General features: G+C 49.6%; 2 protein-coding genes, 1 long non-coding RNA gene and 2 other non-coding genes across 8 annotated transcripts in view; 4 read left to right on the plus strand and 1 right to left on the minus strand.

The window, feature by feature from the left end:
- RCSD1 (RCSD domain containing 1) overlaps positions 1 to 9,913 on the plus strand; it is a 74,075-nt gene extending 64,162 nt beyond the window's left edge. For 3 of the 4 annotated variants that reach the window (XM_058701615.1, XM_058701613.1, XM_058701614.1), the window contains 2 exons: positions 586 to 1,266; positions 7,264 to 9,913. In XM_058701615.1, the coding sequence (XP_058557598.1) occupies positions 586 to 1,266; positions 7,264 to 7,296 (714 nt within the window). In that variant the 3' untranslated portion in view covers positions 7,297 to 9,913. The remainder of the gene's footprint in view (positions 1 to 585; positions 1,267 to 7,263) is intronic. The other variant, XR_009254386.1, reaches the window with a different exon arrangement.
- Positions 9,914 to 15,242: 5,329 nt separating this feature from the next.
- Positions 15,243 to 15,314, plus strand: TRNAP-CGG (transfer RNA proline (anticodon CGG)). Its single transcript has one exon. It is a non-coding gene; the product is annotated as a tRNA-Pro (tRNA).
- A 256-nt stretch (positions 15,315 to 15,570) lies between these two features.
- Positions 15,571 to 17,716, plus strand: LOC131496231 (uncharacterized). Its single transcript, XR_009254388.1, has 2 exons — positions 15,571 to 16,256; positions 17,275 to 17,716. It is a non-coding gene; the product is annotated as an uncharacterized LOC131496231 (long non-coding RNA).
- On the minus strand, positions 15,966 to 16,037 carry TRNAP-AGG (transfer RNA proline (anticodon AGG)). Its single transcript has one exon. It is a non-coding gene; the product is annotated as a tRNA-Pro (tRNA).
- A 6,572-nt stretch (positions 17,717 to 24,288) lies between the features above and the next one.
- MPZL1 (myelin protein zero like 1) overlaps positions 24,289 to 27,616 on the plus strand; it is a 66,131-nt gene continuing 62,803 nt past the window's right edge. The window contains exons 1-2 of the mRNA XM_058702105.1: positions 24,289 to 24,429; positions 24,541 to 24,811. Coding sequence (XP_058558088.1) covers positions 24,289 to 24,429; positions 24,541 to 24,811 — 412 coding nt within the window. The remainder of the gene's footprint in view (positions 24,430 to 24,540; positions 24,812 to 27,616) is intronic.

A 27,616-nucleotide genomic window follows, 5' to 3' on the forward strand; every position in this document is an offset into this window, starting at 1 on the left:
AGGGCCACGCCGGGGAAGGGGGTGAAGCTAGTCACCAGCTGTCCAGCGGTGTGCCCATGAGGTCCCAGAGCAAGGCCAGGCCATCAGCAGGCCCTTAACCCTCTCCTCTGTTGGGTTCACCTTTGCCAAAGTATAATTTCCTGAATGCTAAAACGTGACCCTTACTCACAAGAGAGATAGATTTTATTCAGCTTGTCAATTTAGATGGTAAAGCTCATTCAGAGAACAAACAACTGGTTATTTATAGGCAATTGAAGAAACAGATGTTAGAATCAAATTGCTAAGTTAGACATGAAACTGATGAACGTTTCACAGGATAATAAAATTGGAGGTTATCCTTTTTAGTGGAGGGAAAGCATTTGCGTTTTCATGAGACAAAAACCTATGGGTTACCTTGTGCTTTCACGACCCCCTGGGGCCCTAGCCAGTGATACACAGCACACAGGGTACATTCTCCTGGAAAATCAAATGACCCTTTGACAGCTGGCTGACAGAGCGGTGCTTTGGACGTTGAAGGAACATGCCATCCTCCTCTTGGCCTTTTTTTACAGGCTTCATATAATTTTTCTTCACCTGTTCTTCCAGGTGCGGACGAGGGGCTCGATAAAAAGGCGTCCTCCCTCCAGGCGATTCCGAAGGTCTCAGTCAGACTGTGGGGACCTGGGAGGTTTCAGGGCCCCCGAGTCATCCCAGGAGAATGGTGCCAAGGAAGAGAATGGGGATGAGGTGTTCCCATCCAAGAGCAAGGCCCCGGGGTCCCCGCCGCCCAGCGAGAAGCCGGTGGGGGAGCTGGGGTCCCAGGAGAAGCCTCCTCTGAGGAGGATGTCCAGCAGGACGGAGAAGCAGGAGGAGAAGGGCAGGGCCCCGGGGGAAGCCCAGCATCACCAGGAGGCTGTGGGGGGCTCTGAAGAGGAGGCCGGCACCCGTCCAGCCAAGGAGGAGGCCGTTCAGCCAGCCCCGGCCTCCAACCCGGAGGCAGCGAACGGGTGCAGGAGCCCCACAGAAGAAAAACCAGCCGGGGAACAGACAGAAAAGTCTGCAGAGGTGAAGGAGGAGAGGGCAGAAAATGAAGAGGGTGAGCCCGGGCAGAGTTGCCAAGACACAAAGGGGCTGGCGGAGGGAGCTGCGGGGGAGGCCCCACCGAGCCCCCCTGGAGGAGTGGAGGGCGGCCACAGCTTTGAGCAGGGGAGAGGCGAGGAAAAGGACCAAGAGGGGGCCGTTCTGGAGCCAGGCTGCAACCCCAGCGATGAGGCCCCCAAGACAGAGGTGAGTGGCCGGCGTGTTCCCCTGAGGAGGCAGGGCCGGGGCCAGCGCGTGCCTGCTCACACTTCCTCGCAGATGAGCTCAAGTGTGCAGAAACACAGGCACTGGGTTGAGACGAGTTGTGGCAAATGTGAGGGGACAGAGGGACAAGAAAGGAGGCCCGTGCCTTCTCCACCTTCCTGCCCATTCGGAGGTCTGTGGTGCTGTGGGTGTGTGCGGAGACCGAGGTGACTGAGTCAGGGCCCTGGGCCCAGCTCCCTGCCAGAGAGGCTCAGAGATGAAGGGGGCACACCTTCCCCATCAACTTGGCTAGTGTGGGGGACCAGCAGCTCTTTGGGGCGCTCTGAAGAAGGCGGAATGTGGCAGTGGGCAGGGAGTTGTCTCGGGGAAGCTCGAAGCACAAGCAAAGGAGAAAGTGTGTGTGTTTAGATCATCTACTCGTGGCTAAAATTACTCACCTCCTGTATTCAATACCTAGGGCTGCCATAACAAATTCCACAGACTTGGGAACTTAAAACCATAGAAATTTTATTTTCTCACAATTCTGGAGGTGTGGGCAGTGTTGGTTCCCTCTGGAGGCTCGGAGGGAAAGTCTGTCCCGAGCCGGTTCCCTAACTTCTGATGGTCGCTGGCACCCCCGGCCCCTCCTCGCCTCTCCCAGCATCTGGCAGCCGTCAGCAATCCTCGGCATTCCCTGGCTTATAGACCTGTCACTCTGATCTCTGCCTCTGTCTTCATGGGGTCTTTCCCTGGCTCTATGCATCCCCAACCCCCCTCCTTTCTCTCAGAAGGACACCAGGCATTGGATGTAGGACCCACCCTAAATCCAGAATCATTTTGAGGTCTTTAATTACATCTGCAAAGATCCCAGTTTCAAGTAAGTCCACATTCACAGGTACCGGGGGCTAGGATTGGACATATCTCTGGGTGTGCATCCCACTACGCCTCCCCATCCCCTGTCCCACGATATCCCAGTGCACTCAAAGTAAATCCAAACCCTTTGTGAGGCCCTGCTGCTCTCAGGTGCCCCTGATCCTTCCCCTCACTGTGCTTTAGCCACATCAGTGGTCATTTGGTTCTTCAACTATACCAAGCTCACTCCCTGCTCAGAGCTCTGTCCCGGTTGTCCCCCACCTGGGACGCTTCCCACCCATCCTTCGGATGTCCCTCGGGCCTGTCTTGACCACTCGGCTACTCTCATCCACTGTTGCACTTTGCCGTCATGGTGTGTATCGCTATTTGATACGCTCTTACTTATTTTCTTATCATCTCTCTCTACCTTTTTCCCATCACTGATCCCCAGCATTTGCCACTAAACCGAGAACATTGTAGTTCTTAAAAAGTATATTTTTTGAGTGAATAAATGAATTTTTAAAAAGGAGAAAACTGCTTGACCCAAAAGAAGTAATCTCTAATGATAGAACTAGACGTATCAGAGGGGTTGATGTGTTTGGGGGCAGGGGAACTCACCAGGGACCCTCACGTTATTCCCACTCAAGAGAGAAGGTGTGAGTCCCAAAGACTCTTGAGGTATGACTAAGACCCCTCTGGCTGGGCTGTTAGACAAAGATGCTTCACGTTTCTTTAACACCGTCCATTATAGATGCATGATCTGATCCTGTCACCTGGAGACCTCCACCAGGTGTCCAGAACGCAAACAAGTGCCTCGGATATGGACTTTTTTCTTTTAATGTTTGTTTATTTTTGAGAGAGACTGTGTGTAAGCAGGTTGAAGGGCAGAGAGAAAGGGACAGAGGATCCAAAGCAGGCTCCGCACTGACAGCAGAGAGCCCGATGTGGGGCTCGAACTCACGAACCGTGTGATCACGAACTACGCCAAAGTCGGACACCCAACCGACTGAGCCACCTCGGTGCCCCTCAGATCCTCACTTCTTTTTGACGATGAAGCCACTGAGTCCACGTGGCCACCTGCCAGTGGCTGCTGCCTCTTATTTTCAGGCTAGGAGGCGCCTGTCTTCCCAGGAGAGCTTCCCGTCTCACTGGCAGCATCTTCTAGTCTTGAAGGGTTAGGAAGTCACCCTGGTGGAAAAGCTTCAGGGAGGTCTCAGGTAGAGAAGGCTTCCTGCAGAAGCTCTGGGAGCTTTGGGACAGGCTCACCTGGACCTCTCGGGTCACTTGTATCTGACAGCCCTGGGGAGGGAGCTGGATGCCCTCACCCTCATGAGCGCTCTGCTTCCAAACCCAAGCCCAGGTCCCAAAGAGTAGCTCCCCACCCCCCACCTCTCTGTCCTTCTCCCCCTCCTGACCTGTCACCTGTCACGGAGGCACAACACTTTGACACCCTTCCTCCAACCTCCTGGTTTTCGAGAGGAAGGAGCTGAAGCTCCAGGAGGGGACATGACCTTGTCCAAGGTCACAGAGCTCAGTGTTGACATGACAGACATGGGCTCTAGTCATCAGAATAAGCTACATCACACAGCATCTCTGCACATCCGCGGATTCCTTTATCCCGGGAGGCGTGTCGACTCCCATCCTCTTTGTCCCTCTCAATAATGATGACAGATAAAGTGATGAACAAAGACAAGATGGGAATAAATGTGATTCTTCCCAGAGACGGCAGCCCTATGTGAGGCACAGAGGACGGAGCGACTCCTTCAAGAGAGAGCAGGGGAAGGCCGCCTAAGTAGGCCCGAGGCATCGGCACTGTGGAGGGTTAACCGCCTGTGTCCCAGCCCCTCACAAGTATTTTAACATTTGGTGCTTAAAGAATGAGCCATTCCGGGAACTCCAGTCCTGGAACAGGCTGGCTATATCAAATCACAACACGGGCTTCTGTTTACAGGCAAAGCGCCCCCAGAAAGAGGGCACCGAGTAAGATCCGGCTCCCACACTGTAAATAAACTGAACAAGTGATTCTCAGATGCTTGTTACGTACCCAGTACTGTGTAGGGCGCTCAGGTGATGCCAGAGATAAACTTACCCCAAGGACGACACTCAGGATGTTTGACATCACATTCAAGACTTTGTAGGACCGACAAGTGCTGGCTTCCTCGCTGCCTGGTTCCAATGCTTTTCCCGGGCATTCTCCTTGATCTCTCAGTATTTGATTCGAAATTCCTTTCTCCCTCAGCTGATGAGATACCACCTTCTCCTGGGCCTCCCCTGCCTTTAGAACTCTGTTTACTTTTCCCCCCTGGTTAAGTGGGCAGGTCTCCAAGCCTCAGTTCTTGGCCTGTCTCTCCTCACTTGGGAACACACTCCTGTGCTTTCCCTCTTCAGCCCCTCCCTTAGCACCTGTCCTACGCCGAGAACTCAGGGGGGTCACAGGGACCAGGTCCATGGCTGGCACTTCAGTGCTATCCTGCACCTTCATTGCCCTCACTTATTTTGTTTTATTTTATTTTTTATTTAAAAAAAAAATTTTTTTAACGTTTATTTATTTTTGAGACAGAGAGAGACAGAGCATGAACGGGAGGGGCAGAGAGAGAGGGAGACACAGAATCCGAAACAGGCTCCAGGCTCTGAGCTGTCAGCACAGAGCCCGACATGGGGCTCGAACTCACGGACCGCGAGATCATGACCTGAGCCGGAGTCGGACGCTCAGCCGACTGAGCCACCCAGGCGCCCCAATTTTTTTTTATTTTAGAGAGAGACAGTGCATGTGGGTGGGGGAGAGGGGCAGAGGGAAAGAATCATAAGCAAGCTCCTCGCCAAGGCTCGATCCCACAACCCTGGGGTCATGACCTGAGCCGAAATCAGGAGTCGGACGCTCAACGGACTGAGCCACCCGGGTGCCCCCTTCATTGCCCTCTTCCCATTGACCTCCTCTCTCTCTAATCTGCAAAGCTAAGCCACCGTCGCACCACCCTCTTTGCCAAGACTCGTGTGTGTCACTGTGCAATTCACACGGCCATGCTGCCTGGATCTATTAGGAACTCTTACCAACCGGGCTGAGCCAGTCTTCACCCACATTCCTCAGTTACTCCTCCCCCCAGCCCCTCCCGCTCTGCAGACGACCTCACCTCCTAGGTGACTGAAAGGAAGAGCAGCCGGGGCGCTCCCTGCCTCAGACCCTCAGCGTGTGAATCCGAGAACAGGTCCCTACTTGCTCAGACAAACCCCCATCTGCTGTGATCTGGCTTCCCCCAAATGCCAGTTGCTGGACATTTTTACAGGACGCTTGTAGTGTGTGTCTGTGCATTTTAAGTGAGGGGTGACACTGAGGATTTCATCCATCCATGTATTCTTCCGGGTTTCTAGCCCCTCACTAGCTCACCCCCTTCTGCCTACAGACCTGCTCTGATCTGCCCAGTCCTAAAGGAATAGCCCCCAAGTCTGCCCCTCCCCTATCGCTCTGTCTCCCTCTCATTTGCTTCCCCTTGTGGTCTTGCTCTGAACTAAGAATTGAAGCTCTAAGTGCCACCAAAGACTGGTCATCCTCACCTCTGCCAAGGGGCTGATGCTGCCAACCTGCCCCGGATGCCACCTCCCTCCCACCGGTGTCCGTCAGCGCTGGGCCACCCAGCCAGCCTCCCTCCCTCCCCCTCCTAAAGAAGAGCTGCCACATTCTGTCCTCAGCCCCGGCTCCCACACTCTAGCTGTTGTGTTTTGTGACTGACCCCTGAGGTTGGGCCTCACCACCAGCCACTGGGCCGCTCCTGACTGCTTAGCGCCAGCCTGGCCTGTGTCCCAACCCCACGGACAGGGCACTGTGCTCGGATGCCTGCCAGCCCCTCACACCCAGAACCAAACTCCTCCTGCTTCTTCACTTGTATTCTACTGGAAGCCAAAGGGTTCTACTGGTTTCCTTTGTTCTCTTTAAGCGTTTCTGCTGATGAGGTACTTAATTTCTCCCACCTCCCTACCTAATCATCTGGGTCTCAGGGAGTTTCCCATTTGGTGCCTTCTGCTGTCCCTCCATCTCCGCCGTGGCCCCAGCTCTGCCCTTTCTTGTCTCTGCAGTCACAGCCCACTCCGAACGGAATCCCTGGTCTCCAGACCCGCCCTGTACACGAGCACCAAGCTCATCATCCCGAAAATGCCACCTCCGTGGCTGCTCTCCTACCGCAAAACCTTTGATCCCACTTGAGTTCACCCTCCTCAGCATGCTGAACTCCCCCGTCCATTCCCTTTCCCCTGTGATGGCGCGGGACTCCAGCCGGCCCGCAGCACCCTGCATTCCACAAGATGCGATGCATCCTCCGCCCCCCACCAGAAACGCCTGCACCCCCAACCGAGGTGGCCTTCACTGCTACCTGGAAATCCTCCCACTGAATCTCGGCCTTCCATAGGCCTTCCCCGACCGCCCCAAGGACAAACACCCCCAGAGACTCAGGCGCCTCCACACACTCAGTATAGTCCATTGGGGGGGGCAACGGCACATGCTACCTGATGCCTCGGGTGCGTTCATAAATGTCTCTTTCCCAGCCAGAGAACTCACGGTGGTAATGCCAGCTCATCCCAGAGGGAGCTAAAACTAATACTTTTGGATGAGTGTTGACTAAATGGCTATTTTCCTGTCCTTTTACTAAGTATCCACCTTCTCTTTTCGATTCCTTCTGTTCTTGTTGCACTTTTATGCCACCAAAGATCTTGGAGCAGTGTAACAGGAAGATGAAATTCAGTGGGATGAGGTAGTGGCTAAGAAGCTAGGGCAGGAAGCACATGGGAAGTCAGGTGTCAGGGAACGGGCAGTGTCACCTAGTAGTTGAGGGCTCAAGCTCTGGTCCTTGGTTTTGAATCCTGACTCCATTACTTCCTAGCTGTGTGACCTAGAAGTCACTTGACCTTTCTGTGCCTTAATTGCCTCACCTGTAGAACAGGGCTAATAGAAGTACCTAACTCCTGTCGCTTTTGTGAGGAATAAATGGGTTGATGCATGTAAAAAAAAAAAAAAAAAAATACATCAAGCACATAGCGTTATTATTACCGTCACTTCTACTGGTGGTACAATTACTGCTCGATCTGGCATCCCCAAGATGTGCTGAGGATTTTCCCCACCGTCTCTTCCTAACTCCTTCTTTCCTCCTCTGTTCACAGGATGACACTCCTGTCCAGGACACTAAAATGTGAAGAGCTCCTTGTGCCTAGTGATGCAGCTGCTGGAGACCTCTCTTTAGAAGTAGCAGCAAGAGTAGTAGCAGCAAATGAAGCCAAAGCAGAATTTCGTGGAGGGTCGGAGGCAGCCTGAAGACAGAGCGTGTTATTTCCAGGCCTCCACGCTGAACGTCCCCTTGCACACAGAGATCCGGCAGAGGGCAGCAGCCTTTTATCAGCCTGAGTTTGTGTCACTTACCGGACTTGGTTAAAAGCAGACAAACAAAAATTATTTAAAACAATTTACTGTGGTGACAACTCCCAGGAATACTGGTCAGCTGCGGGGCCTGAATCCTATCCACACCCACCTGTCCCTGTGGCTGACGTCGGAACTGGATTCTGATTTAGCTAATCAGATTTTGTTTGTGTAAAGCGATAGCCTTTTTACTGTTCTGACAAGTTTTTATGATTCTCAGATGTAAGTAAGAACTAATTTCAGACCGGCTAGGAACAAAAGAAAATAGAGTCGCTGGAAATATAAATCCTGTAAGTTACAGAAGACCTTACATTTTATCAAGACCCGGAGACAGCCTCTCAGCTTCATCCAAATTTGAACTGGCCAGCCAGTTTTTAATCCTTGGACTGGAAAGAGATACTTACTGCAACATTAAAAAAATAGGTATCTGTTCCATCCAGAGGGAGCTTTTACTTTTGGGTAGTTTTCTAGTTGTTGGTACACCGGGAGGTGACAGGCTTAGCCGTCCCTCTTCTGCCGAGGGGGAGGGGGGAGGAGGTGGAGGCAGAGAGCAAACCTCATGGAGAAGCAGATGTCAAGAGGTTTCACGGCTCCGTGCGCTGCATTTGCTGTGTGCAGAGCAAGGATTCCTTAACGATGCCTGCCCTCGGCCTGGAGGGATGAGATTTGCACTTCCAGGAGGAGATCTTGAGCATGGAGTAGATCTTTCCTGGGAGGTGCTTTGAGCATCATATTTTGAAAGGTACAAAACTAGAACATCCTTCCTAGATTCCCTGGGAAGCTGCTCTGGAATCAAAGCCCGGGCTCTCTTTCCAGACTCAGGAGGAGGGTTGGGTCTTCAGTCTGTTCTCACTGGGTAGCTTTCGCTTTAATGTTCTTGGTGGAAAGTGCAGGGGCTTTGCAAGGAACAGGGGCCTGACTACCCGTTCCTTGACTAATACCCTCCTCCCCTCTTGATGCACTCGTGCCCAAAGAGGTCAATCCACATAAATGTTTAATCTTTAGGGTTGGTTCTTACTCAGGTTCGAGTATTTCAGTGTCTCGTTGTGCTGATGAGGTAGGTGGGCAGTCGTTTTTCTGGAGGCCTGTTAGACCACCTCCTACCCTGACTCAGAAAATAGTCCTCCAGACCAAGGGCCTTATGTCACTGCTGGTACCTCTATGTTTTCATCCTGTTACAGTTTTCCTAATGCCAGAATAGTGTTAATACTTGGGATATATATTTTTTCAAAACTATTTTTAAATACATGCATCTTCTAAAACTTGTAACATAGTCAAGCCCAATATTAGAAGTTTTATGTTTTCACAGAGTTTTGGGAGATGTGTGTTTCAGTTAATTTGAGGTCTATATAATGTATATCTGTCCATCCAATCATCTATCTATCTGTCTATCTATCATCAACAGAGATGTATACCCCCCCCTCCCCGCAAACGATTATATATGTCTTTGGGTTATTTCTACACGCACGCATATTCAGACCAGAGTTTAGTGAATGTGTGCATGATTATGAGCATGTGTGACATAAAGGGGACATCTGCCACTTTCCTTGACTTGAAAAAGGACTGGAACAGAAAGCATGGGATGTAGATGTGAAGATGAAACTATTTTTTGTCTGGAGCGGCTACACCTTACAGCAGCAGGTGAGTAAGGAGCAATACAAAATGACAGGAATGTGACACGGAAGGAGCAGGTGTGATGGGGTCAGAATACCTTTCTGTCTGCCTGGGTCCCTATTAGTCACATTCCTGAATCTCTTTTGTGAGAAAGCAGAGACCCTATTCCCAGAGGTTGTCATTAGTGATGGGGGCTCTCAGCAGGGAGTTCACAAAGTGCAGGAACCTCAGAACCCCGGGTCCCGCCACAGGCTAGGCCAGCTGGTTATCACCCTCCTCTCCCGAAACAACTCTGATGATGTGTTGCATTTGCAGATCTGGGATCTCAAAGGTGAGGATCAAAGGAATCTATGGCTGTCTTAGATAGCTCCAGGTCCTTACCGGGCCAGGAAGATTGTGTTTCCTTCGGGCTTCCCTAATAGGCTTGAAAGAAAACACTGATTCTTCACAGCTACAAGGCTAAAGAAAGGGGGCAGAGTCCCTCCTCCTGTACCTCTGTCATCCAGCTTGAATTTTAAACTGTATCCTCCCTTTCTCCAGAAACGGAGCAAGGAAAAAACCCCGGATGCTTTGAAAGGATGTGCCCGTGTTTACTAGGGGGCTGTGACACTGTTTCAGTTGCATGTGGAACCAGATAACCAGATGACCACAAGAAGCCCCGGGGTCTGAGCCCTCCATTCTCCTCACTGAGGTCACCCTGAACCACGTTGGTTTGGGCCTGTGATCAGTAGACTAGACAATAAATATATGTCCAATAAAAGGAAGAAACTAGTGGACAGGCAATCGGTTCATCATCTTCTTTTGATTAAATACTTGAGGGAGTGTAATAGTTTAGTTGAATGAATGAGGACCTGCAGTTGCTAATGAAAGAAGCCCAACTCAAATTGGCTGATGAAAACCAAAACTATATGAATCAACCTCTCTCTCCCTCTCTCCCCCTGCCTTTCTCTCTCTCTCTCTACCTATATACTGAGGTATATTCCCAACCAGGCTCTTCACAGCCTGCAAACCAATTGGAAAAAGCAGATTCTTTTCCAATAAAAACGGGGGGGGGGGGGGGGGAGGAAATCCTGCAAAGGTTTTCTATAGGCCCCTGTGGATCACATGTTCCTAGCTGAACCAGTCTTTGTGACCAAGGAGATGCAGAGTTCAGATTGGCCAGGCCTGGGTCACATGACACCACCACCCTGACCCCTGCCAGGAGCTAAGGGTCAATCCTGTGCAATCTGCAAGGACTGTGAATGGGAACAACGGAGCTCAAATGGGGTGCTGTTACCAAAGGGAATTATGCTGGGTAGGCAAACACACACACGCCAGATGCGTCCAACAGGGAAATCCCAGATACACCAAACTACTATTCCATCGTTTACTAAAGAATTAAATTTGTTTTAATCAACTTGATGCTCTATGGACCAGGTAAAAATAGTATGAATAGAATGCTTCTATATGATGTGTGACCAGATGACTTCTGAAGATACCAAGACCACTGAGCAAAATGCAAAGCGCTACTCAAATAAAATGGAATTTCTTTTCATAAGCCACCAGTGAAAATGAGTCTCATGATTTCATGGAATAATGTGTTGCCTGTCCAGAGCTAACCTGGAGCTCCATGAGGGTAAAGATGATGTCTGTATTGTTCTTCATTGTGTATAGTGCCTCATGCGTTATAGGTGCTCAATAAATATTTGTTAAGTAATGAATGATTGAACTGATTTCGGAGCTGGAGTAGGATTATTTTCAACATCTATCGCTACCCAACACCTCCCTTATCTGATACCAGATGCCTGAAATGTCATAATTAGCCCCTGATCCCACTGGCTTCGGTCTTCTTTCCCAATCAAAATGCATGTCCTGAGAGAAGGAATAGTTTAAGTCTCCTTTGTCATCCCAGCTTGGGTTGAGTTGGTTTTTGAGATCCTCCCCAGATGGGGTTGAAAAAAGAGCAAGGTATAGAAAAGTCTAGGGGCAGGAGACACACTTCTCTCACCTCCCAGTATTGCTTGGGGTAACCCAGGTTCCCCCTCAGTCCAGTGAGGTCCCGACCCCAGTGATTATGGTTGCTGAGAAGACGTTTATTCCAGCTCTGCCCTCAAATCCCACAAAGCTGTGGGAATTCCGGAGAGGCTCCACTGTGGTCAAATGGGGCGGGAAACCGTGGTTCTTTGAGACCCCACAGAGGAGGAGGAGACAACGAGTATGTTTCATGTTTCTCAGTGAAAAGGGAGCCACCAGGGCAAAACCATCCCCCTCAAAAACAGAAGCAAAAAGACTTCTTATTCCTTCTAATCCTGGCAAGTTGTGGGCTTCTCTGTGGGAGCTGCAACACCCCGGTCCTGGCATTGCCAGGGAGATGCCAGGAGAGGCACATGATACAGAAGGAAGGGGTCAAAATGAGCAAGAGTCCCCCTGGGTACTCCCGTAAGTAATGACTCTGGCCCTTCATGGTGTAGTTTTACATACAGATTTCAGGAAAGTTCTTGAATTTAGGCAAACCTGTCACGTCAGTTATCACACTTCTCGACTGCCTCTTTTTTAAAAGAATGAGTGGACTGGATTGTACTGGAATGTACTGGAATTGTCTGGAATGTACCAGCATTCAGAACAAGACTCTAGGATGATTATATATGGCTGGTACTCAAAATAATAGGACTTCCAACACTGGTCACTCCTGTCGGACTATCTAAGGAAGCCGCAGGTGCGGCATGGTGCTGGGCATGTCCCCATCACAGCTGCCCCTGGCCCCTCAGGGGTGACAGTCACTCACTGACCACCTCTGGAAGCAGCTGGCATGAAAAAGCAAAGGGCCTGCTTTGCACTGCCTCCGATTCTGTATCTCCTGTCTTCCACCAAGCACAAAGAAAGTTTTAAGCCCTCTGTGTTCCTTTGTGATTTCAAGATACTCATTATCCTTATTTTTTTCCCTCATTATAAAAGCAGTACATCTTTATTTTAAACAACTTGTGGAGGAAAAGAAAAATAAGCAAAAAATTGTAATTCCTCTACTTAGAAATCACTGGTGTTAAGATTTTATGGATTTTTCTAGTTTTTAAATCTGTGTGTATATATATATATATATATATATATATATATATATATATATATATATATATAAAATATATATATATATTTGTTTTGTTTTAATTCTTGGTTGTAACAAAATTAAGATCTTACGATATGTAATCGTCTATCTTTCTTCCTTGTCACACACCATCATGAACAATCACACTTGTTGCCCATGGAAACCGTGCACTTCTGTCCTCTTCTCCCCAGCCAGTAACTTCCAGAGCAAGACCAAGTGTGTATGAAACAGAAGGAAAATAAGATGTGCTGGTGGAAATGGTGTTCTGGCAGAACGTAGTTCTTGTCACAATCTAGACCTTGGACTTCTATCCCCTCTAGGACTTCGTGCACTCTCAAAGCTTAAATCGAGTGCAAACTTGGGAGTGAAAACGCTCAGGCCGAGGCAGCTCCAAAGATTCATTTCTGATGATCCAGGGACTGCAAAATCCAGAGGAAGGCATGAGATAAACCTCAGAAAAAGAGTCACCGAGGGGAAACCACATCGCAACCCAGAGATGTGTTTCGTAAAAAGTAGCTGAAGCTACTATGGGATATTGGACTGGAGCCTGGAAAAAGACACGCATGTGAGAGCAGATTCAAGTTTCTGTTTGGATCAGGACATGGCCTGCAGTGGTGAAGCAGATCTGCCAGTGGTGACAACTGCGGTGGCCTGAGAGGCAGTTGGTGCCTAACCTCACAGGCAGCAAACAAGGCTCGGCACCCAGTCGAGAGTCCAGTCCCGGGGGGCCGAGTGAGCAGGAAGGTCCCTCTGAATGGCGGAGCCGTATGATTAAATTGTATTCTCATTTCCAAAGAGTAACCACATCATGGCAGAACCAACCTCTGCACCGCTGAGGTCTAGATTGGGTCCGAATTCAGTGGCACACAACCATTAATCATAAAATAGGAACCTAAGTGATGTTTAAAGCCATTCACAGTTTCAAGGCTGACATCCTCCCAGCGTTATTCTAATCATCTCTTAATGGACCTTCTCTAATCTCCCCATCTTCCTCTCGTGCATCTGACCCCAAGTCAAAGGTATCTTTCTTCCGTCGGACTTCTAACGTTACCGTCATTCTCAAAAAGCCTTGATGCCCCCAAATCCCTTAAGTAAAATTAAAACATCAAAGCACAGGTTTCAAAGTTCTCCAAGAACCACCAGTCCCCTTCTTCCACGCCAGTTTCCACCTTACTTGCTAACCAGCCAAGCTAAGCTCATTGGCATGGAATTGCCTCAAGAGCCGGAGAAGTCGTCAAAGGACAAAAACGGTCACCTCCTTTGACCATGTCACTTCAGGAAATCACCTAGAAATCTGGAAAAGGGCAGATGCGTCAGTCAAGTCACATTTACATGGATGAAATGTTGGACACCACTTAGGGTCCCTTACAGAAGAAGGAGATCATGCTGCATTGTCTCGCTGGAGCCCTCTGAAGTCACGGCAGACAGCTTAAGGGATGAGAAAGCAAGCGTGGGAAATTCAACAATAACCTTGAGAGCGGACACGGGCAGAGGCAGGAGAGGCCTCCAGCCTTACCTCCCATGGCACCTGGCGAGGGGAAGGAATGAGCCCCAGGAGGGGGCTCCAGCTCAGGCAGGGCAGAGTGAGCCCAGCGAAGGCACCGTCTCAAGGAGAGGGCAAAGCGGATCGCTCAGGACTCTGCTGAGAGCTCCTCCCGCCCCGCGGTCACCCCTGAACCCACCGCACCCCGAACCTGTCCTCAAACTACGAAGGAGTTCGAAGCTCTGAAACCTCGGCTCAGGAGGAGGAGGGTCACCTCAGACAAGGAGAGGGTGTCGTTAAAAGTTTGACCGGCCATCAGAGCAAATAGAGGGCTTGGCCGGGCTGCCCTCCTCCGCCACGTCCTCGGGCAGGGCTCTGGGATCACTACGGGGCCAGATTCGGTTATGAAAAAGGTTTTTTAGTTTTGCTCTCTGATTTGAGGGCTTTTCACTTGTGTCCCTCCGCCCCCGCCAAGGGCGTGAGCTCAGGTCCTGACCTTCAGTCACTGAGAGACACCCCAAGAGCCCGCTGGCCTCAGGAGGAAGGGAGAGGCGAAGAGCAGAGAAGCTGGGGGAAGCGGGGAGCTTCCAAAAGGTGAAGGGGCAAGAACACTGACCCCTCGGGAGAGCTGACAGCTACGGAGCAACGGCTGCCACGGACCCCGACTCAAAGGAAGCTTGGGGTCCTGAACCTGGCCCTCCGCAGCCCTGGGAGGAGGCGGGCGCCGGGGGCGGGGCGCCGGGGGCGGGGCGCCGGGGGCGGGGCGCCGGGGGCGGGGCGCCGGGGGCGGGGCGCCGGGGGCGGGGCGCCGGGGGCGGGGCGCCGGGGGCGGGGCGCCGGGGGCGGGGCGCCGGGGGCGGGGCGCCGGGGGCGGGGCGCCGGGGGCGGGCGAGTCGAGGCCCCGCCCTCCCGCAGCAGGGGGCGCCCGGGCCGGAAGTCCTCCAGGCCCCTGCAGTCGTCTAGGCGCCTCTCGCCTCCGCCCCACCTGCCGCCCCTTCCGAAGCCTTTCTAGCCCACCGCCTCGAGCGAGCTACCTGGCGTGTGGCGCCTTCGTTCCCTTTGCAAAGGGAGACCCGTAGTGCCTACGGGCGGGACGTGGCGAACATCCTGCGAGCTCCGTACCTGCAAGATCCCATAAGCAGCACTGGGAAAGTTAGCTCTTAACCCTCCTCCGGGGTTTCTTCCGCGCCCGCTCCGCCCGCCTGCTTTCAGCAGCGGGCTGCCGTCCGAGGGGGCGGACGGGAGGCTGAGCCAGGCGCGACGGTCCCCTCGCGCCCAGCGAGCGCTGACGGCGGCGAGACGCTGCGCGGCCGGCACCCCGCGGGGCCCCGCACCCTCCCAGCCGCGGCCTCCGCGCCCGCCGCCACGCCGTGTGCAGCGTAGACCCGGGCGCTGGGTGGTCTAGCTGAGGCGAGAGGGGTTCCGAGGCCCACCGCTGCGGGTGCACGGTCCAGGCGGTGGGAGAAAGGTCGCAGGTCGGGTCGGCGGGAAAGGCGACGAGAGGCGGGGCGAGGCTGAAGGGAGGCGCCGGGAACCGTTCTGCCGAGAGTGGCTCGTTGGTCTAGGGGTATGATTCTCGCTTCGGGTGCGAGAGGTCCCGGGTTCAAATCCCGGACGAGCCCAGGCTTTTCTTTCTTTCCCTCCGCACTTTACACTTTCATTCTTTTTTCCTTACTCACACTTATATGAAACAGAGTGCTCTGGTCCCTTGAGCTCGAATGTTGATTCCCCCAATTTTGCGAAGCAAGAAATCGAATGGGATCCATTCGTACCAAATGGCCACGGTGCGTCGGAGAGCAAGGGGGAGAACCGCTGTAACCTTACAGCACGCGCGCTGGGAAAGAGAGGCGCCTGGTGCAGAATCCTGGTCCCCCCAACACCCCCGCCGCACGTGGGCAGGGCGCCGAGCACTGGCCGGTCGGCGAGAAGGGGCGCGCCGTCCACCTGCAGACGCCCAGCACCCGGCCCGCGGCTGGACGGGCGCGGTGGGGCGTGGTTAAACCACACCTGCGGGCAACCGAGAACGGAACTCTGCGTCCCTTGCCCACGCGCGCGACTCGGGAACTGGCCGGGGTAGGGACAGCGTTTCCAAAGTGTTAAAATGTCTTCAAACTTTTACGTTTTCACGTTGTCTTTTCATGGTATCGGGTGTAATGTTCAAAAACAAAAACAAAAACCTCAATTTCGAGTTTTGCACCAACATATGTTTATTGCGTGTATTGCTCTAAGAGTCAGAAAGTTTTTAATTCATCAAGGAAGTTTTTTAAAAAGGAGGGCTCGTCCGGGATTTGAACCCGGGACCTCTCGCACCCTAAGCGAGAATCATACCCCTAGACCAACGAGCCGATGGAATATTCTGCTGCCTGCTATACTAAAGGAAGGGAAAGATACTTATTCTGGCGCCCCCAAGTGGTTATTTACATATTGAGTCTCCAGCGTTCGCATGGTTTTGTGTTCTAGAGTTTTCTATTTTCCTTTTTAACTTTTTATCTTCGAGAATCCGACACAGAAGAAAACAAACGGTCTCGTTACCAGCGTAATATTTACCTCTTATTTCGAAAACCGTAAGTCTGTTTATATTCATCGCTAAAAGATCGCAGTGTGTCTGTTGCAATGTCCCTGTGGCAGGAAAATCCTAGACACTTTCCCTTACCGTGTTCTGGACCTTGCGCTTTCTAATAATAGTAAAATTGTCGGTTTCAAAATGCCACCTTTCCAAGCCTTGTGAATTCCCATTGTGTTTTTACTCAAACTATTCTCTTCAGCTGGAAAATCTCTTTCCTTTCGGATAAATCCCAAGCTCTGACCTTCCGGGAGAGATCCTGTAACATATTAACATCAACTGTATGTGGCATATAACTGGGGTGCAGTCTTGTCTCCTCTAATCATGATTTATTGGAGGACAAGATGCCAACACCAACACTGAAATCTGTATAACTGGCAACCAATTGTGTAATTCATTATAACTGGTGTCCGATCGTCCCAGTATCTTTTATGGCATGACTTGCTTACTATATTTTAAATTCTTAAATATTTAGTATTTAAACTTATGCCAACAGAGCTGGTGCTCAGTAATTGGCGAACTGGTTTCAAGTTCCTTAACAATACAAATCTTGGTAAACTGTCTCTCTAACAAATAACAAACCAGATCGGCAACAACAAGCGGAAGGGTGGCTACCCTAAATAGACCCCTTCATTTGTTTTATTTCATATCAGTGCGTTCATTCATCTGATTGCTCAACAAACAGTACAATACTATGTACCAGACACTGAATGGTCAACTTTCTTCCTATGGTTTTTGATTTTATTAAAGCCCCAGGACAGGACCCATGGGCAGCAAGAGCCGCCAAGAAGTTTCTATTTCTCATGAGAATGAGGAGCTAAAAATTATGACTTGTGAGATAAACTACTGTCGCCACTTCAGATTTCTGAAAACCTCAGTTTCTACGGTTCCTAAGGTGTCTCTGTGCTCTCCTTTCCCGCTTGAATTTGCTATAGTTATTACTGTTTTCAGGGTTTTTTTTTTTCCTTACTCCTAGTGCGCTCCAGGGATTGCAAAACAGTTTATCTATTACTCTTCAGGCTCCATCAGAGTATCTTACTTGCCTCTCACAACGATGCAGGAAGACCGACAGTAACAAAACTTCAGAATATCGATTGCCCAACCCACAGTGATAAATATGTGTGTCCTGGTGAAGGAACACCTGTGACCTGTGACCCTCTGCAAGGGACATTCTTCCCTTGTAGGTTTCTGTGAAGCAGAAGTGGGGTCCAGGGAGGCAGAGGATCCTAAGGAGCATTTTCTCCCCGTCGCAGTGAATGAAGAAGCCTGGCGACATGTACTTCTACAGTCAACCTCTCTCTAAGGACCCCCATTATTCTTGTTACCCCAATTTGGTGCCCAGAAATATCATAGACACTAGAACTCTAATTTTCAGTATTTTCTAGCAAAAAATGCAACCCTTCTGAATTAAGCCGTCCTGGCAATAGAAATGTCAATGAAATTGATTCAGCTTCAGGCAAATCTTTTTCATGGTGGCCTGGGATTCATCTTTGACTCTGATATCTATTTGTGAATAATCCGATTCTCAGTGTTCCAGAAACCTCTTGCTATCGCGACCCACAGATCACAGTGTTCCAATGCCTCTAGCAACAGATCTTAAAAGACAAGGAGGGAAAGGACGCCAGTGAGAATACGGGAGGTGGGGGAAGATTCTGCCACAATCACAAATAGCTGTGCGAAATTTTGGTGTCTGTCACCCTCTTCCTAATTTCTCCCATTAATTCCAGCCCTAGAAAATTCTGTCTGTATATATTTGCCAGCACTAGATGCTCCTGAGTGCCCCTTATCTTTTTTTTTTTTTTTAAGTGTATTTATTGAGAGGGGGAGAGAGAGAGAGAGAGAGCAGGGCAGGGACAGAGAGAGAGGGAGAGAGAGAATCCCAAGCAGGCTCCACACCAGCAGCACTGACCCCGACGCAGGGCTCTAACTCATGAACATGAGATCATGACTTGCACCAAAACCAAGAATCAGACACTTAACCGGCTGAGCCACCCAGGCGCCCCACAACTGCATTTTTTGTGCACTGCATGGAAAAGGAAGTCTGTGAGCTGATGGGCCTATGTAGATAACTGTTATCAGAAGGCCTCTGTGCATGACTTTTTCTTATTATTGATTTTGTGGGGAAAGTTCTCCCCCAAGGAGCCCCTTCTTTTCAGAGGCAGTCATCCATTAAAAGGATCTTTCTGACTTGATTGGAAGTCCTCAGTGGATTCTGATCGTATTGCCTCGACTGCTTGAGCTGGTGAAGGGAAGTTTCTAGGAGGAGGAAAGCGGTATGGGAAGACAAGGAGGTTTGTTGGGTGAGGATCACGGACGGCTAACCAATAATGATTGGAATCCAAAGGTTTTGGATTTGTTTTCCCATTTACTTTCTACAGCCGGATCAGAAACCACAGTGTAAGGGCTGTGGCTCAAACAACCTCGCAAGATTGTTTTTTTCTTTGTAACTTCACTAGATCAATTTAATGAGCATTCCCCGATCTCTTCATCCGACAAATATAATGCAGACATAAATTGCATAGGGAGGGTTTGCGACTTGAATGGGTGGTAAGCATAGGCCTCTTTGAGAAGATAACATGGCAGCAAAGGCTAGAAGGTCAGGAAGGTGTGAGGCAGGTCCGTATCTGGAAGAACCAACTGGGTAGAGGGGGATAAGCCAGTGCCAACACCCTGAGACCTGAGTGTACCCGAAATGTTCCAGAAATAGCAATGGGGACAGTGTGGCTAAGAGGAGGGGAGCAAGAGTGAGAGTAATAGGAGATGAGTGTTGCTGTGTGCCAGGCTCTGTCTGAAGGCCCTGGGAAAACATGGAACCGTATGGCTAGTCCCTCGTGTCCCTAGAGGGGGACCATTTTATATGGGAGACAGACAGGTAAGTAGATAATAGCAAGCAAGTGCTGATATGATACTAGTTAACATTTATTGAGAACGTACCGCCCAATACATTACTCCCATGTGTGTTTGCAAAGACCCTGAGAGAGGAATCCTATACTAAAACCTAAAGACGATGCGTTAGAAATCAGAAGGAGTACAGAGCTGTACCGGATGGCAGTGGTCAAGTGCACACAGGGCGGCGTAGGTATTACAGACCGCGGGAAACCTTTCTAGAGGAACTCACCCTCCACTTATAGTCTGAAAGACGAGAAGATAAACTTTGACCGTCAAGGGACAGAGGGAGGCCTGAAGCCTGAGGAAGCAGCGAGAACAGAGCCCTGCGGGCGTGAAGAGGCAGGGCTGGAGCCGAAGGCAGGTTCGGATTGCACGACTGGAGTGTGGGCTGGAGGGCACAGGGCAGGGGCTCACAAACGCAGTCTGCAGGGATGTGCATGCCGGCCAAGGCGTTTGGGCTTCATGCTTAGGGCAATAAGGAGCCGATGAAAGGCTCTAGAAAGGATGTGAATGGGAAATTCATTCTGTCCGCTTTCAGGTGGAGGCCAGCCCCCTGCGAAACAACTCATAGTGGAGGTTTTCTCCTTTGTTCTCTCTGGCCTGGTTTTCCTACCTGTGGGGGGTGCACACAGGCTTTGGGGGACCGGAGAGAATGCCAAGGCATGCGGGGAGAAGCTGGCTGGGGCTTGAAGCTAGGGAAGAAGGGAGGGGGGCTGCTGTGCTCCGGTCCGGGGGTGGCCAAATCCGGGTGTCATCCAGGAGTCCCAGCAACTAGTGCTCGGATAGACAAGCCCTCTGACTTTTCCAAGCAGGTGATGTCTCAGAGGTCGTTTTTCCCGTGTACTGTAGAGCATCTCACTGCCACGGCAGCCTCTCAGGCTCCATGTAGCCCTTCTGCGGCTTCCCCGGGCGGCAGACCTCGATACCTAATTGCCTTCTGGTTGCCCATGGTGTGTTCTCGGCATTTTAAGCTATGTCCAAGGCCCAGCTCGTTAGCCGTCCTCACAGACCAGTTTCTTTTCCTTGGCTTTTATTTTATATATATATATATACACACACATATACATATATATATATATATATTTATATATATGTATGTGTATATATATTTATTTACATATATATGTATATATGTATATATTTATATTATGTATATTATATATTTATATATATTTATATATAAATATTATATATTTATATGTATTTATATATAAATATTATATATTTATATGTATTTATATATTATATATTTATATTTATAAATATATATTTATTTATATATATATTTACATATATATGTATATGTATATATATTACATATCTATAAATTTCTTTATTTTTTATAAAAAATTTTATTTATTTATTTTCATTTATATATTTATTCATAAATTATTTTATATAAATTTATTTGTATATATATTTATATAAATTTATCTGTATATATGAATTTATTTATGTGTTTATTTATATTTTATTTATATTATATGTATATTATTTGTATATATGAATTTACTTATTTATTTATTTATTTACATCCAAGTTAGGAGTAGATTCCTAAATGCCCCTTACCCATGTAGCCCACCCCCGCCTCCCACAACCCCTCCAGCAACCCTCTGTTTGTTCTCTATATTTAAGAGTCTTTTATGTTTTGTCCTCCTGCCTGTTTTTATATTATTTTTGCTTCCCTTCCCTTATGTTCATCTGCTTTGAATCTTGAATTCCTCATATGAGTGAAGTCATATGATATTTGTCTTTCTCTGACTAATTTCACTTAGCGCAATACCCTCTAGATACATCCATGAAGTTGCAAATGGCAAGATTTCATTCTTTTTTGATTGCCGAGTAATACTCCAGGGTATATATATCCCACATCTTCTTTATCCATTCATCAGTTGATTGAAATTTGGGCTCTTTCCATACTTTGGCTATTGTCGATAGTGCTGCTATAAACATGGGGGTGCATGTGTCCCTTCGAAGCAGCACACCTGTATCCCTTGGATAAATGCCTAGTAGAGCAATTTCTGGGTCATAGGGTAGTTCTATGTTTAATTTTTTGAGGAACTGCCATACTGTTTTCCAGAGTGGCCACACCAGTTTGCATTCCCACCAGCAGTGCAAAACAGACCCTCTTTCTTCGCATCCTCGCCATCATCTGTTGTTGCCTGAGTTGTTAATGCTAGCTATTCCAACAGGTGTGAGGTGGTATCTCATTGTGGTTTTGATTTGTATTCCCTGATGGTGAGCGATGTGGAGCATTTTTGCATGTGTCGGTTGGCCATATGGATGTCTTCTTTGGAGAAGTGTCTATTCATGTCTTTTGCCCATTTCTTCACTGGATTATTCGTTTTTTGGGTGTTGAGTTTGATAAGTTCTTTATAGATTTTGGACACTAACCCTTTATCTGATATGTCATTTGCAAATATCTTCTCCCATTCTGTCGGTTGCCTTTTGGTTTTGCTTTGTTTCCTTTGCTGTGCAGAAGCCTTTTATTTTAATGAGGTCCCAATAGTTCATTTTTGCTTTTGTTTCCCTTGCCTCCAGAGACGTGTTAAGAAGTTGCTGTGGCCAAGGTCAAAGAGGTTTTTGCCTAATTTCTCCTCGAGGATTTTGATGGCTTTCTGTCTTACATGTAGGTCTTTCATCAATTTTGAGTTTATTTTTGTGTAGGGTGTAAGAAAGTGGTCCAGGTTCATTTTTCTGCATGTTGCTGTTCAGTTTTCCCAGCACCACTTGCTGAAGAGACTGTCTTTATTCCATTGGATACTCTTTCCTGCTTTGTCAAAGATTACTTGGCCATACATTTGTGGGTCTATTTCTGGGTTCTCTATTCTGTTCCATTGATCTGAGTGTCTTTGTGCCAGTACCATACTGTCTTGATGATTACAGCTTTGTAATACAGCTTGAAGTCTAGGATTGTGATGCCTCCAGCTTTGGTTTTCTTTTTCAAGATCCCTTTGGCTATTCGGGGTCTTTTCTGGTTCCATACAAATTATAGGATTGCTTGTTCTAGCTCTGTGAAGAATGCTGGTGTTACTTTGATAGGGATTGCTATTTTATACATATTTTAAAAGTTCATTTACCTATTTTGAGAGAGACAGAGACAGAGAGCGCAGGCAGGGGAGGGGCAGAGAGAGAATCCCAAGCAGGCTCTGCACTCAGTCCCAATCCCAAGAGTCAGACACTTAACCAACTGAGCCACCCAGGAGCCCCTCTTCCTCAGCTCTTAGTTTTGGTTGCCTGGTTATCACCATTCTTTACTCAGGCCAAAAACTAGAGGTTACACCTGTCTTTCTGGATTCTTTTCTATTGACTAGACTTCCCATCCAATTGATCCCCAGCCCTGTCACCATCTCCCTGAAATGCTTCTCCACTCCTTGTCTTCCCCTCTACCTCTCTTCCCACTCACCTGGTCTGCTGCAGTGGTCACCCTCCTAAAACACAGGCTTGAACTTGTCCCTCCCCCTTTACCTCTCCCCACTGCCTGTGCAATAAAGACAACCTAGGGCTCTTCAAAAGAGGACCACAGCCTACTTTTCCAGCATTCTCTTTCCCTCACTCCTCTGAAGTTCCAAACCATGCAGGATTTACTATTTCTCGCACCTGGTACTGTTTTCCTGTTTCTGAGTTTGCTTTTCCTGCCACTTTCTGGTGAGCCTGTACTCATCGTTTAAAGTCCATCTCAAATGCTACATCCTCTGTGCACCTATCTTTCCCACACATCTCTTGGGCCAGTGGTTCTCAGAGGGGGAAGGTATGTGTGTTGAGGTACATCACAGTCAGAGAAGCTTGTAACATCGCATGTGTCTTTGAGAACCACTGCCCCTGTTGGCCTTGGGTTTCTCCTTTATTCGCCCTTCTCTTCAAGCATCAAAAAACCTCTAGTACCAGGGTACCTGGGTGGCTCAGTCGGTTAAACGGGTTGAACGTCCTACTTCGGCTGGGGCCATGATCTCATGGTTCACAAGTTCGAGCCCTGCGAGGGGCTCTGTGCTGACAGCTCAGAGCCTAGAGCCTGCTTCACATTCTGTGTCTCCCTCTCTCTCTGGCCCCTCCCCTGTTCACACTCTGTCTCTCTCTCTCTCTCTCTTTCTCAAAAATAAATACAAAATTAAAAAAAAAAAATCTAGTACCTGTTTGTCTACTCTGGTGGATTATGCACTTCTTGAGAGTAAAGCCTAGGTGTTCTACAGCTATAGCACATAGTAGTTCGTCACTGAATGCATTTGTATTCTATTCAATGGACATTCCAGACACACTTCGTTAGGATCTTATAGGGCAAAATGTCATGCTTTTTTAGTTTTCTCTCACTAATGCTAATTATTATGAATTTGCATACAAGGTTGGAAGGCTAAAACAGCAAAAATATCAGGACCGGCGTTTATAAAGCTGACTTTAGACAAAACCCAAAATGAGAGATCGCACTTGGGTTTTCTCACCAGGCCCCACTCTTGTGCTAATTGTGTACGTTTCGTTCCTTCCTTCACTCCATCGCCCCCCCCCCCCCCCCCGCCGCCAATCTGTATTCTTCCTTTCCTTCACTTACTCTCAACTTTTCATGCTTCTGTTCCCCCTTCTGTGCCCTTCTTGGGTATTCTCATAAGGACCCTTCCAAACACTCTCCAGTGCTTATTGGGCATCCAGTGAATGGCATACACTGTTCTGGGCCAAAGTAACCAAGTTGAGCAGAGTCGGCCAAGGCACTTCAGAGTCAGAAACTTCCCCACGCCCACTTTTAATGACAAATTGAGGGACATTTAGTGTGCAAAAGGAAAACAAACAAAAAGCACATTCATTCGCGTTCCAAGCAGCAGGAAAGAGTTCCCAGTTTCCACCCTTTCTTAAGCCAAAAGGAGCACTCCTAAGAGGAGATCCGGGCAAGATGGAGACTTCTTTTAAAGCTAGATTTCTCCAATTGCGACACATAAATTACCTAGTCGAGGCAAAGGACAGGCCTCGCAAGGGGCCAGGCGGGAGATGTGCTCCATGTGGGCGACCGAATCATCCCATCATCCCATCGTCCCCTTCATTCTATTTTCTTTGTAAATGAACTGCTGCTTTTCCTTTAGGTGAGGCTCCAGAAACCCAGAAGGGCTGACCCAGAGGCGAGCGCAGACCCGGCGAAGACCCGCCGGCCAGGAGACACTATGCAGAGATCTGCTGGACTGGAGCTCCGAAGAGGCAGAGGAGACGGCGGCCGGCGGCCGGTGGACGGGACGCTGGCGGACACCGGAGCAGGCGGCGGGCCGGGCGGCAGCCCAGCGCCGCCCAGGACCCAGGCCTCCAGCGCCAGGAGAAGGAGCCTGGGGTGGAAGCCTGGGTGGGACCGGGGGGAGGGCGGGCCTCCGGAGCAGAGGGCGTGATGGGCAGTCGGTGTCCTCCAATCGCGTCCTGGCGAGGGAGCGGGGCCGGCCAATGAGCGGACGGCTGGGGTCGGCGTGGGGGCCAGGAGCGGGGAGCGCGGCGTGGAGGTGCCAGCGGGCGCGGGCGCGACGAGGCTGGAGCCCCTGTGGCGAGCCGAGCCGAGCGCAGCGGGGACGGGGACCCAGGGCCGCGGCGGCGGCGGCGGCGGGAGGACGATGGCAGTGCCCGCCGGGGCCGAGGCAGTGATTGCAGCCCCAGCCCGCAGGCGCTGGCTGTGGTCGGTGCTGGCGGCGGCGCTCGGGCTGTGTGAGTGATGCCGGGGCCGGGCCGGGGCGGCGGGGGCCTCGCGGGGCCGGCGCCCTTCCCTCACGGCAGCCGCGGGCCCTGCGCGCCGGGCGCCGAGATGGGGAGGGGGCGCGGCCTGCGCGCTCCGAGGCCGGGGGAGCGCGGAGCCTTCCTTCCTCCCGATCCCTGCGCGTGCGGGAGGAGGGGCGAGCTCCCCACCTTGCTCCTTCCTGGGGGGGCTGTCGGGACCGCGGGCCGGCGGGGTCTCCTGCCCTCCCCGCCTGGGGACCCGGGGTGGTCGCCCGGGCCCGCCTGGGATTCCCGTTCGGGAGCCCGGGGTTCGGGCGCTCTCCACCTATGCGAGGTGGCGGAAGGTGGTAGGACTTTCATTTGAAAGGCCTTTGTTGGGTTGTTTCCCCGCTTTAAGCGAATGTTTGGTTTTACCTTGTAAGTTCCATTTCGGGTGCTCTCCGATCCATTTTTTAAGGCTCGTGATGGAAGAGCCCTGGGGTCTCGTGCGTGGCTTGCAGAGCGCCCACCGAGGGAACATTTAGATTACCTCTGCGTTAGGAAGCAGAGACTGGGAACATCACTGGAATACTGGAATGAGCTGGCTTAAAAGAATTTGGTCAAATACGTAATAACTCCAGGCATAGTCACCGCAGTTTGTCAAGACACATTAAAAAGCCCGTTTTTCCTTTTCCCTTTTTTTTTTCTTTTTTTTTAATGACCCTTTTTTCTTGCTTAATTTCATGGATCAACTTAAGGTAAACCCCAGGCTCGATTTATGGCATTGGGTGAGTTGTTTTATGGACATCTGAAGTGTTGGCCATAGGACTTTTTTGTGCTGTTGTTCAAAGCGGCGTACTTGCTTCCTCAGAATGTGGTTAAGTAATGGTTATAAAGAGGGCCAACTCCTGGGAAACCACGTAGACTTTTTCGTTTCTTTTGTTTCTCAAAATACCAGTTGCATCACAGTGTCTGAATACAAGTTTACTCAGTAATTTCTTCCCTGGAAAAGTCTTCAGGGTAATCTTCCGAACCAGGAAAACTTACCATGTAGCCACTGATTCCAACATGGTGAGGGATGAATGTAGAAGTCTCACCCTCCTTGAAAATGTACTTCGTATGCCTAAGACAGTCCATTCCCTGTAAATATCTCTAGTGAGGAAAAAAAAAAAAAAAAAGTTAAAAGTGTGTGTGTGTGGGGGGGGGTTTGTTGGTGATGATGACAATATTTGTCTTTTAAGTAAAGGTAGGAAATAGCCTAAAACTAAGGTTTGTCAGAAAGCTCGGGTGCTTCAGACAGAATAATCAGGCACGAGAGGTCAGACATTGTACTGAGGACGTCAGGATGATCTTAATTAGACTGAAGGTGCTAAAAAAAGCAGAACTGAAAACCTGAGTATTCATGGATATTAATATGAACAGATCATCAGAATGATAGCTACCTTTATCTCGGATGTACCCAGCTCTTCAGTAATGAAAGGTGACTACTGATGTATGAGTGTCAGCAGCTAAGGTTAGCTTAATTTTAGAAAACGATTGAATGCTGCTTCTTGCCAGATCGTCTTTTTCTGGTCATGGACAGTGTACATAACAGTTCGTTTTTATAGAAAACCTTCCTGAATTTGATGCAGATACATAGTTACTCAGCAAACCTTTTAAGTACCAAGCACCAAAAGTATTCTAGAAGGATGGCCGCTGACTTCACATCATTTCCAGTTCAGTGGGAGAAACAGTGTGATAGTTAATACAAGAAGTCCTTGGATAACGGTGTGCTGTGAGAGCCCTAGGCAGAGCCATCATCTCAGACTGGAGGGCAGGCCACCAGAGGAAGGGGTGCTTAAGCTGAGTAGGCACTGGGCGAGGAAACCGCATATACAGAGTCCTGAATGGACCTGTTGGTCGGTCCGTGTGGTGGGAGGTAGGAGTGTGGCTGGGAAAGAGATGGGGGCAGTCAAGGCAGGAGAGCCAGCCAGAGGCATTAACTCACAGAGGACCTTGTTTGCCATTTGTAAGGCTGGATCTTTATCCTGAGGACTGTGGAGGCTGGTGAAGCCTTTCTTTCTCTGTGGAGACGTGAAGGATGGGTCGGAGTGGTCTGAGACTGAGGAGATCAGAGGGCTGTTCTAATAATCCAGAGAGGGGGGCGTGAATTAAAGCAGTGGGATATGAAGAGAGGACACACTCTTGAGCGCTAGCTAGAGAGTAAATTTGATAGGGCTTCCAAATTGATGTGCTGTCGGCTTGAAAGAGGAGGGTAAGGTGATCCGAAGGTTCGGGGCTTGGGAAGCTGAGCCTATTTTTGGCAGGTGGGGCTTCTCACAGGTCAAGAATGTGGATGAGGGAATAGCGTGTGAGGAAGACGGTGATGAAGTTACTTTGGGGTATGTTGAGCTTTACGCGCTGCTGAGACATCCTAATAGAAGTGGGCAGAAGACAGTTGGGATAGATGGTGCTGGAGAGATGACGAGAAAGCTCTGGTTGGAAGCACAGATTTGGGAGGCATCACAGAAGAGAGTAAAAGCTTGCATGGTTTGGATGAGGTCACTGTGGAAGAGTGTGTTGAAGGAAATAGCAGGGGGCCGACGACCGAGCCCTGGGCTATAGGGAACCTGGGAGGGAGGTCTGATGAGGAAATGAAGAACTGAAAGAATGTGGTGTCTTGGAAACCAAGACCGAATGAAGGTTGAAGGAAGAGATAGTGGTTAACAGTGTCAGATGAGGATTGAGTGCATTTGGCAATTGTCGTGTCTCTGATCACCTTTACATAGGAAGGACACACACACAGGGTCTGAAGAAGGAAGCTCCGTGACCCGCACC

The sequence above is a fragment of the Neofelis nebulosa genome, chromosome 15 (assembly GCF_028018385.1).
Source record: "Neofelis nebulosa isolate mNeoNeb1 chromosome 15, mNeoNeb1.pri, whole genome shotgun sequence".
NCBI classification, from domain to species: Eukaryota; Metazoa; Chordata; class Mammalia; order Carnivora; family Felidae; genus Neofelis; species Neofelis nebulosa.